Source organism: Hemiscyllium ocellatum, chromosome 18 (assembly GCF_020745735.1).
Source record: "Hemiscyllium ocellatum isolate sHemOce1 chromosome 18, sHemOce1.pat.X.cur, whole genome shotgun sequence".
Lineage (NCBI taxonomy): Eukaryota > Metazoa > Chordata > Chondrichthyes > Orectolobiformes > Hemiscylliidae > Hemiscyllium > Hemiscyllium ocellatum.
The window spans coordinates 37781799-37793872 of record NC_083418.1 but is presented as its reverse complement, the minus strand read 5'-3'; the positions used below and the strand labels follow the sequence as shown (position 1 = coordinate 37793872).

The window sequence follows — 12074 nt, the reverse complement described above, 5'->3', positions numbered from 1 at the left end:
TTGAAATTTCATATGAAATTAAACCAGTGAAGATATCAGAACTTTTAATGCCCAGATAACCAATCCTCAGTGAATATCAACTGTTGGTTTTTAGCAACATTTAGAACAAAAACATGATGCATAACTTTGTAAAATATCAACAAAAAGTTCATAACACTGGTAATCTTGTAGTTTTGAGGAATTAATAGTCACTTCTCTAACCAGTAGAGAGATCATCTAGTTTGCTCTTGACTCACATTTCCTTCATGACATTAAATATTGATGTAACTAAGCAAACCACAAGTAAAGAAAACAAACATTTGAACTAGAAGCAGTGAATCATTTGCCAGTTTAGGCTTAAATTATGTGTAATTAACTAGTGAGATAAACAAAAGGATGACAAGAATATTGTTCTACCCTCCAAAAGATGGAAATAAAACAGGAAAATCATTCAAAAGATGTTACAGCTGATCCATTTTGTATTTTATTGAATTTAGTTTAATATCACATCTGATAAATAGCAATAATACTTGAATTTATATCCTAACCTATCAAATGCAATAACTCAATGTGCTTTACCTAAAAAAAACACTTTACAAGTGCAGTGGTACGTGTATAGATGAAAATATAATGACATCAGAAAATAGAATTTTCACAGGAATTCTCCAAACTCACACCATAGCCCAGGTGAACACATATCAATCTGTACCATACTGTTTCTCCAGGGTTTCCAACTGCATTTCAATGAAAGTCAGAAAATTCCCTGGACAACGTTTACTCATTCTATCACTGAGAGGATGGTATAAAATACTAGTCATAGAGATGTACAGCATAAAAACAGACCCTTGGGTCCATGCTGTCCACACCGATCAGATATCCTAACCCAATCTAGTCCCACCTGCCAGCACTCAGCCCCTATCCCTCCAAACCCTTCCTATTCATATACCCATCCAAATGCCTCTTAAATGTTGCAATTGTACCAGCCTCCACCACTTCTTCTGGCAGCTCATTCCATATGTGTACCACCCTCTGTGTGAAAAAGTTGCCCCTTAGGTCTATTTTGTATCTTTCCCCTCTCACCCTAAACCTATGCCCTCTAGTTCTGGACTCCCCGAACCCAGGGAAAAGACTTTCCCTATTTACCCTATCCATGTCCCTTATAATTTTGTAAACATCAATAAGGTCACTCCTCAGGCTCTGACGCTCCAAGGAAAACTGCCCCAGCCTGTTCAGCCTCTCCCGATAGCTCAAATCCTCCAACCTTGGCAATATCCTTGTAAATATTTTCTGAACCCTTTCAAGTTTCACAACATCTTTCCGATAGGAAGGAGACCAAAATTGCACGCAATATTCCAACAGTGGCCAAACCAATGACTTGTACAGCCGCAACATGACCTCCCAAATCCTGTACTCAATACTCTGACCAATAAAGGAAAGCATACCAAATGCCTTCTTCACTATCCTATCTACCTGCGACTCAAGGAGCTATGAACCTGCACTCCAAGGTCTCTTTGTTCAGCAACACTCCCTAGGACCTTACCATTAAGTGTATAAGTCCTGCTTAGATTTGCTTTCCCAAACGCAGCACCTTGCATTTATCTGAATTAAACTCTATCTAGCACTTCTCAGCCCATTGGCCCATCTGGTCCAGATCCTGTTGTAATCTGAGGTAACCCTCTTCGCTGTTCACTACACCTCCAATTCTGGTGTCACCTGCAAACTTACTAACTGTACCTCTTATGCTTGCATCCAAATCATTTATGTAAATGACAAGAAGTAGAGGACCCAACACCAATCCTTGTGGCACTCCACTGGTCACAGACCTCCAGTCTGAAAAACAACCCTCCACCACTATCCTCTGTCTTCTACCTTTGAGCCAGTTCTGTATCCAAATGGCTAATTCTCCCTTTATTCCATGAGATCTAATCTTGCTAATCAGTCTCTCATGGGGAACCTTGTCGAACACCTTACTGAAGTCCATATAGATCACATCTACTGCTCTGCCCTCATCAATATTCTTTGTTACTTCTTCAAAAACTCAATCAAGTTTGTGAGACATGTTTTCCCATGCACAAAGCCATGTTGACTATCCCTAGTCAGTCCTTGCCTTTCCAAATACATGTACATCCTGTCCCTCAGGATTCTCTCCAACAACTTGTCCACCACTGAGGTCAGGCTCATTGGTCTATAGTTCCCTGGCTTGTCTTTACCACCTTTCTTACACAGTGGCACCATGTTTGCCAACGTCCAGTCTTCCGGCACCTCACCTGTGACTATCGATGATACAAATATCTCAGCAAGAGGCCCAGCAATCACTTCTCTAGCTTCCCACAGAGTTCTCAGGTACACCTGATAAGGTCCTGGGGATTTATCCACCTTTAAGCACATGGTGAAGACAATGCAGGAGAGAGAGAGATAGAGAGAACCTGCACAGTTACTGCCTTTGCTGTTTTTGAATTCATGTGTCGCTAGACATCGGTGTCCATCTGGGAAAATTAACAAACAGTGAATTTCACAACTAGTCTTGGAGGAACCAGTTTGGGCGAAGTTCACAACACAGAATCAGATAAGTTAATCATTGTTTTAAGTCTGTCCAAGAGAAAGGCTTTATTAGTGAGTACAGTGGGTTCTTTCTTGATGATATATTTTTAGAGACAAGTCTCTTGATTAAACTTTAAATATAAGCCATAACTATTAATTTAACCTGGGGTGGTGTTTGTAGAGGATTAAGATGGTGTTATTTTCTGGGTCTGTAGATTGTGAAGGAGCAAAAATGGCCTTTGCAGTGAGATGTACTTCTTGTTAGATGTGGGAGTTTAAAGAGAGTTTAAGGGTTACTACGGATTATATCTGCCATAAGTGCTGTTGGATGTGAATCTTATCAGATCGAGTGGATTGGTCGGAGAGACAGATAGAAGCGATGAGGAATTTGCAATAGCAACAGTATGTGATGGATGGCAGTTATAGGAAGTGGGGGGGAAGTCTCAGATACAATCACATAATTGGGTTAACTCCAGGAAGGGTGAGAGAGGTCGGCACCTTGGGTAGGAGTCTTTTGTGGATTATACCCATTTCAAACAGGTATGCTGTTTCGGAAAATGTAGGGGGTGATGGATTCTCAGGGGAACGTAGCACAAACAGCCAAGTTTCTGGTATTGAGACTGGCTCTAATGCAATGAGGGATATGTCGGCTTCCAAGAGATCAATTGTGTTAGGGGATTCTGTAGTCTGAGGTACAGACAGATGTTTCTGTGGCCAGCAGAGAAAAAGCAAAATGGTGTGTTGCTTCCCTTGTTCCAGGATCAAGGATATCTCAGAGAGGGCGCAGAATGTTCTCACGGGGGATGGGGGCCAGCAGGAGGTCATTGTCCACATTGGAACCAATGATATAGGAAAGGAAAAGGTTGAGATTCTGAAGGGAAATTACAGAGAGTTAGGCAGAAATTTAAAAAGGAGGTCCTCAAGGGTAGCAATATCTGGATTGCTCCCAGTGCTACAAGCTAGTGAAGGCAGGAATAGGAGGATAGAGCAGATGTATGCCTGGCTGAGGAGCTGGTGTATGGGAGAAGGATTCACATTTTTGGATCATTGGAATCTCTTTTGGGATAGAAATGACCTGTACAAGAAGGATGGATTGGACCTAAATTGGAAGTGGACTAATTTCCTGGCAGGGAAATTTGCTAAAACTGCTTGAGATGATTTAAACTAGTAAGGTGGGGGAGATAGTGTGAAAAGAGATCAATCTGAGACTGGTACAGCTGAGAACGGAAGTGAGTCAAACAGTCACGGCAGCAGGGAGAAGGTAGGACTAATAAATTAAACTACATTTATTTCAATTCAAGGAGTCTAACAGGGAAGGCAGATGAACTCAGGGCATGGTTAGGAACATGGGACTGGGATATCATAGCAATTACAGAAACATGGCTCAGAGATGGGCAGGACTGGCAGCTTAATATTCCAGGATACAAATGCTACAGGAAAGATAGAAAGGGAGGCAAGAGAGGAGGGGGAGTGGCATTTTTCTTAAGGGATAGCATTACAGCTGTGCTGAGGGAGGATATTCCCGGAAATACATCCAGGGAAGTTATTTGGGTGGAACTCAGAAATAAGAAAGGGATGATCACCTTATTGGGATTGTATTATAGACTCCCTAATAATCAGAGGGAAATTGAGAAACAAACTTGTAAGGAGATCTCAGTTATTTGTAAGAATAATAGGGTAGTTATGGTAGAAGATTGTAACTTTCCAAACATTGACTGGGACTGCCATTGTGTTAAAAGCTTAGATGGAGAGGAATTTCTTAAGTGCGTACAAGACAATTTTCTGATTTAGTATGTGGATGTAGCTACTAGAGAAGGCGCAAATCTTGACCAACTCTTGGGAAATAAGGCAGGGCTGGTTTCTGAGGTGTCAGTGGGGGAGCATTTTGGGGCCAGCGACCATAATTCTATTAGTTTTAAAATAGTGATGGAAAAGGATAGACCAGATCTAAAAGTTGAAGTTCTAAATTGGAGAAAAGCCAATTTTGACGTTACGAGGCAAGAGTTTTCAAAAGCTGATTGGAGGCAGATGTTCACAGGTAAAGGGACGGCTGGAAAATGTGCAGCCTTCAGAACTGAGATAACGAGAATCCAGAGAAAGTTTATTCCTGTCAGAGTGAAAGGGAAAACTGGTAGGTATAGGGAATGCTGGATGACTAAAGAAATTGGGGGTTTGGTTAAGAAAACGAAGGAAGCATATGTAAGGTATAGACAGGATAGATAGAGTGAATCCTTAGAAGAGTATAAGGGAAGTAGGAGTCCACTTAAGAGGGAAATCAGGAGGGCAAAAAGGGGACATGAGATAGCATTGGCAAATAGAATTAAGGAGAATCCAAAGGGTTTTTACAAAAGTCAAAGTTAATCTATGTAATACTTATTTGAATCTTGATGAGATTATCTTTTGAAAAGATTGCTGAAAATTTATCTTTGTTAACAGACCACAAAGTACACTGAAAACTGTATACTGTTTTGATTTGCAAAAAGAGAAAACTTACAATCTCTTGGATATCTTTTAGAGATGTCTGAAAGATGATTAATAGAAAACAGGAGTAGGAATAGGCCATTCAGTCCTTCAATTGGCTCGACCATTCAATATGATCATAGCTGATCATCCAACTAAGTATCCTGTTTCCACTTCCTCCCCATATCCTCTGATCCCTTTAGCTCTAAATCCTTCTTGAATATATCTATTTGTATAGCTAAATCCTTCTGATTGTTTCTAGTATGCCAAGTCTTTTCTCTGATGGTTTTGTGGAAGGTCAACTCTTTATAATATTTGACCAGAACAAAATTTGGATTTCTATATGTAACTCCAGAGAAGATGGATGACACACAAATATCAACATAATTGTAGCAGAAGTCCAAACAGATGTTTGGCTGTTTTTCAAACAACTGGATGCCAGCCTACTACAATAGATGGCAATCTAGAATGTTTGGTGAAATATCTGACATAAACCTGATTGTTAAAAAAAAAATTAATCACCTTTCCTTTTAGAACCAGCTGTTCTGCTATTCTGATGTCAGGCGAAATGGAATGGCACTGTTCCAAAATGTGCCAGTAAAAAAAAGTGTACAAATATATTCAATGCCTTTTATTCTTAAGCTGCTTTTATGTGGCTACAATGAATATAAATAATCAAATGTGATTATAGGGGAAGAAGATCTGTTAGAAGATATTTACATATGCTGCCAATGGTCAAGCAGTATGTATAATCAGAGATCATAGAATCCCAACATTGTGGTACAAATGAATTTCCCTCAAAAAATCCTGATGAAAAATAAGAAAGGCAATGCTACACAACTTATCACAGTTGTCACTGTAAGATTACAAGGGATTATTCTTGTGTTATTTCTAGTCACCTTATGGAATAAAGTTTAGCTATATTTGTATCGTAGTTTCTAGAATTTATGGAATTTATTATTAAACTTTAACTGATGGAAAGAAAGAATGTCCATGTGTTATTGCAAGTGAACTTCCTGATCTAGGGATATGGTTATAGAAATTATTCATCATCCATCCAGTTGAAGCAGTGGGAGCTTTGATAACAGCTTTCACAATGACTATTTGCCTTTAAAAGCAATGGAGATCAAAGAACTTTCAGACTCACTTTTTCATAATAGAAGTTCAAAGTCTCAAATAAGTTGGATTGGTTTCCAATGGTCACCCATTTAGACTGTAATAACAAACCAATTGTCCCAACAAACTGGGTTTCACAAAGTCTTCATTTAGCTTGCTTGATAAATAGGACATTATATAAGGATACTTTCTAATTGTAGGTTTAGTCCTGAGGGTCCTGCTTACTTTCTGGAAGAATGAATGGATGATCATCCAGCAATGAAGTATAGCTGAAAAATCTAACTTTTGGCTCTTACACTAAGTCAAAAGCCTCACAAATGGTATCCTCTGTGATCAAAAACTGCTGATCAATTTACCATCCAGTTTCTAGAATATGTGGAGATCATGTGAGTAACCTAAACATTTTCACATTAATTGCTGTTTTATCAGGTTTATTGAAAGAATGATTTACAAGCATTAACTTCCAAGAAAGTAGCCTCTGCTATCACTTCATTTTTTTTCCCTTTTGGGATTTTAACTTCTCTGAGAGTGGTGGCTCATGCTGTGATGCTGATTTATATGTGCTAGCACCTCTACCAAACTAAACTCAATGCCAACTGTTCCAGTGTGAAAACAGGAAGTGTCAATAGGTCAATTGTGGAACTTCACACTTCAGTTACATCTAGTTGTTACCCATTTATACACAAATGCCGGTATCACTTACTTGTGATCAGAAGCAGAGAATAAAAATAGATCTTTTTCTTCCTAGTTTGGTAATATGAGATAATCCTTTCCAAGGTAAAAGTAGACCAGCAGAACACAGATCTGCAGCTAAATCCTAGAAATTCTTGATGTGCCCATGTGAGTAACAAGGCACTTATGCACAGAATAACCAAGGGAGTCTAATACACAGTATTAAACATTTAAGCAAAATACTCAAAACTAAACAAAATGTTTTAAAATATTTGAGTGCTCTACCTTTTGTGCTTCATATGCATCTTTTAGGTGCATATAATTGGTCGCAGCTCTCATAGCAAAAGGCAGCTTGCCAATGGCTTTAAGGTCAATAGGTCGTTTATGTGCTGTTGTTATGAAGGTGTTCATCCACCAGTATGTGCCTTTCGACAGTAGGTTCACAAATGGTTGCAAGAATCTGACACCTAAATCCTGCAGGTCTTCAGGAGGTTTCACTTCTCGTGAATGCTTGTAGAAGATATAACGCTAAATAGGGAACAATAAATTCTGGAGTTAATATTGTTTCAGTGAAAACAGTGAAGTAGTTAAAAGTTTACAGTATTTATTAATTATAGTAAATTTCTGTTCTTTTGTTAACATTATAAAGTAAATGTGCGCACGCTGTGTTTTTTGCCCCATTTTTTTGTTTTAGATTAGATTTACAGTGTGGAAACAGGCCCTTCGGCCCAACAAGTCCACACCGACCCGCCGAAGCGCAACCCACCCATACCCCTACACTTTACCCCTTACCTAACACTACGGGCAATTTAGCATGGCCAATTCACCTGACCCGCACATCTTTGGACTGTAGGAGGAAACCGGAGCACCCAGAGGAAACCCACGCAGACACGGGGAGAACGTGCAAACTCCACACAGTCAGTCGCCTGAGTTGGGAATTGAACCCGGGTCTCAGGCGCTGTGAGGCAGCAGTGCTAACCACTGTGCCACCGTGCCGCCCACTAATATAATTTTATTGCCTCCTTTCCTAAAGATGCTGAATCTAAGGGAAAGAGTTCCAGGTTATTTGGTAGCCTAGTTAGTATCTTACATAGATAAACACTCATCATCCCCATAGATCCAGACAGAGTTTCAGTCATCTTTTTGATTGTGTGGCTGCATCAGAAGCTATTTCTGTTCTCTCCCATGCACACAGACACATGTGTACATACATCATTCACTAAGTGTATCAGATAGCAAACATCAAAAGAAATGCAGGTTAAGTTTATTCTCCTTCAAATTAAGTATACTGAAACCTAATATAATGCCACAAACTCCACTTTGCTTGAGTTGAACTTTTTGTTTCTGCTTAAATATATGTAATAAAATTCTGCAACGGATTCTCAGAGTGACCATGTATGTTAGCTTCACAAGTACAGGATACCATATCCAACCCAACCTATGGAAAAGAGGAATTTTGACAACAGCATCAATGACAATAAGAATTATGTGCATTATGTCTCTTATATATTTGCTATATCCAGATCCATTTTAAATGTTCAGTTTATATTTAATGCATAGATCATATCCAATGAATCCAGCCTGAACATTCAATGTTATTGAATATTTACAGTACAAAATCTTAGATACAATTTAGATGTTGGTTTTTATCTTCCATCCAAGCTATTAATAGATGTTAACCAGGTATTAGTTGTCCCAACCGTCTAAAATATAAACTTGCCATAGTCTTACCAGACCATAGGGCTGCTCTTTCATTAGCGAGAGATAACTGGTGATGGTTTAACCTGAAGGTTCCCATGCCTCAGGCAAGGGGATAGGTTGAGAAGGAGAATCATTCATGTTAACCTCAACTGGTGTGGGAATTAAATCCGTGTTGTTGATATCAGTCGGCAAGGCAAATCGGCCATCCAACCAACTGAGCTAACCCATCTGTATCCCACCTATCTAGAAGACTGTTAGAAGTGGAGGATGTTGTCAACTGTGTTAAAAGTTGCACACAGATGGAGGAGATCAAGGGAAATGTTTACCTTTGTTTCTGTCATATATGATGTCACATGATTTTGATATAAGCTGTCTTGGGACTGGCTCAGAGGTGGAAACCTGATGCAAGTAATTCAAGTGCGAGATTCTGAAGACAGTATGCATTTTGTATAGAAATACATAAAATATACAACATGGAAATATTTTCTAGTCAGCAAGTCTGCATCGGCATTTTATATTTTCTGATCTGGATTCATGAGCTCCGCTAATTTCAATGAATCCTCTTTGGAATGCAGCTATGAATGTCATGAGCAACTTTAGGGGAAAGAAGCCCTGATTAAAAGATTTCCAATCAGAAGAGAAAATACATGCTTTTTAAAGCTATCTTGCATATTATTTCACTCTATAAATGAGATAATTATTTTGAAGAGTATCCTATATGTTGATCTCATGTCAGAAACCTTGGCAGCAAAATTTTAGTCCTTATTTATTTTATTCAATATGATATTAAACGTATTAGACCATTGAAGTTGCTCTCTTGAGGTTTTATTGTATATTAAGAAAGCTACGGAATTGGATTAAACTGGATATAAACAGTGAGTGATAATATGGCTGAGTAGAACAGTATAGGATGTACATTTCTCTTGTGAATTTTAAATTAAAATTATGTTGTCTTATAATAGTTTATGTTGGCATAGTTACATTCTCTTATTCCTGCAGTACACTTGCTTCCAAAACTATATCAGCACTATTTTGCTTTCAAATATGAGATTGCACCATTCTGATTTTCCTTGTCTGAGAAATGCTATGGCTTTACTTGTATTTCTTGCCAGCACTGAAGCCAAGACTACTGATGATCCATGTTGGAAACTCATGGCGGAATTTTCCCAGCCCATGAGTGGCATCGGCAATAGTGAACAATTTGGTAGAATATTATGAGAATGAAAAAATTATATTCATGATCTTGGGAAACAAAAAAATCCAACTTTCCCTTTAAAGTTTCAATGATGAGATGAGAACCTCACCTGACTTGCAAGTTTAAATGATTATCTCATAACTATGCAACTTGCATGCTTTTTCTGGACTTCCATATTGACCATCATTTCTGCAACATCATATTGCACACTGAATGACCTGTGTGTCCATCTCCATCTTTCGTTCTCAGAAGTCAGCAGTGACAAAACACCAGCCTCATCACATTATCGTAGCTGATCTCAGTCTACCTCAGGACACGCAACAACATGGTGCCACTGAATATTGGAGCTCTCCAACAATTTACAATGCAATGCTCCAGCTAGGTTGCTCTAGAAGCAGGGTCACATCGTTTTCACATACATCTGCTGCACAGGAGAGAACTCAGGGCTCTGAGCTTGCTTTCTTCATGCTCACTTATTTTTGTTTACTTGGACACCCACAGCATCTGCACTGTACCTCGGTACATGTGACAATAAATTCAATTCAATTCAATTCAATCACCATTTTGCAGAACTGTCAAAGGGATAGGCATGCTGCTGAACATCACTGGGTTATACCAATATCATCTACAGCATGTGCCAGCACCCCAATGACAAAAACATTGTATGTGCTTGAACCAAATAGCTATTCCTGTAATTCTAAAGGAGGTAATCCTTAGTGTACTGAAGGGTAATTTTGATGAGCTGGGAGGTCCTGACATAATTAGTCAAGAGTACATCCAATCTCAGTCTTGGGTCCTGTGATGCCATTACTGCCCGGACAGTGGGAGTTTTAATTATGGTCATGGTTTATTTTGAGAATCCTGAGGAAAGAGGACAGCTTCCACTCTCCCACCTGGCCCACCAGGACCTCCATATACCTATTAGTGAACTGGAGTGTAAACCACTTTTCTCAGCTATTTCCTTTTGAATGTGGGCAAACAACATGCTTAGAACAGTAATTCTGATTTTGGATGGCATGGTGGCTCAGTGGTTAGTACTGCTGCTTCACAGTGCCAGGGACCCAGGTTAAATTTCACCCTTGTATGACTGTTTTCATGGGGTTCATACATTCTCCCCATGTCTGCATGTGTTTCCTCTGGGTGCTCCAGTTTCCATCTCATAGTCCAAAGATGTGGTGGTTAAGTGGATTGGCAAGTCTCCAGGGATGTGTAGGTTAGGTGGATTAGCCATGGAAAATGCAGGGATAATGTAGGGAGTATGTCTGGGTAGGATGCGCTTCTGAGGGTCAGTATGCACTCGTTGGGCTGAATAGTCTGCTTTCACACTGTAGGAATTCTATGATTCTAGTGTTTGTGCTGATCTATAACTGGGATGTAAACATAGCCCTTGCAGCATGCATGACAAAAGGCCAAAGGGGCATAAACTTCTGCCTCTCAGAATGATCTCTCAGAGGCTCATTAAAATGCTGATTGTTGCTTTAAATCCCTCCTTGTGTTTATTAAAGTGGTCGCATGGCAGATGTTTCAAATAACACCATCACCTTATAGTTTCCAGCTGTTTGGGAATAAACATACCATTGATATTGACTTCAAGCATTAATTCAAGAGACACTCATTATTTCATGTTTATTTCTTCCCATCCTTCAATTACAGAATGTACTTCCTCCTCAGCAAGAAGACCACTGACAATCCTTCTAATCAATACTTAGTGCTAAATTGCAGATGTGTTGTTTAGCACCTCCAGGCAAGTACAAAGTACAAATTAAGGCAATTAGTTACTACCACAGTCCAAAAGCAGTATTTCGTTTCACTCACTTTCTCTATAACTGCCTCCCCCCTCCCAAATCCAAGCAGCCTACATATTCATACAAAAACTGCAAGAACTGCAAGAAACCAGAAACAAAACCAGAAACTGCTGGAACAGCTCGAAAGGTCAGGCAGCATCTGTGGAAACAAATCACAGCTAATGCTTTGAGTCCAGAGACCCTTCTTCAGAATTTTGCTGTTTCTCTTAGATATTAATATGTTGCATTTACATATTTGTGCTGAATTCTTATAATCCTCAAAGGGTTACTCTGTGTAGAATATAAACTGTTCTGCAGAGCACGTCTGTGGCAAGTGCACAATCACACCCAAGCCACAAACAATGTTACCTCCTGTGGTGATAAATAATGAAATGGAAGCTACCATGGGTTAAAGGATGCCTACATGAAATATTTGTCACACTAAATTATTCAAATGTTTTGAATAACTTTGCAAAATCACTCATTGCAACACTGAGTTTCAAGTCATTTGAAGGAAAATCTGAGACTCTGTGCTATTTTAAACAGTTCTGAAGTGCTCAGCATGGAGAAGTAAATATCACACCTCCACACATTTGTACAAAAATGTTCAGTTGTTTTGTTGCTTC

At 39.2% G+C, this 12074-nt stretch overlaps 1 protein-coding gene across 7 annotated transcripts in view; it reads right to left on the bottom strand.

Annotated features, from left to right (window-relative positions):
* Positions 1-12074, bottom strand: part of abcc8 (ATP-binding cassette, sub-family C (CFTR/MRP), member 8) — a 226633-nt gene that overhangs the window by 170141 nt on the left and 44418 nt on the right. For all 7 annotated transcript variants that reach the window (XM_060838873.1, XM_060838872.1, XM_060838875.1 and 4 more), the window contains one exon: positions 7054-7296. In XM_060838873.1, coding sequence (XP_060694856.1) covers positions 7054-7296 — 243 coding nt within the window. The remainder of the gene's footprint in view (positions 1-7053; positions 7297-12074) is intronic.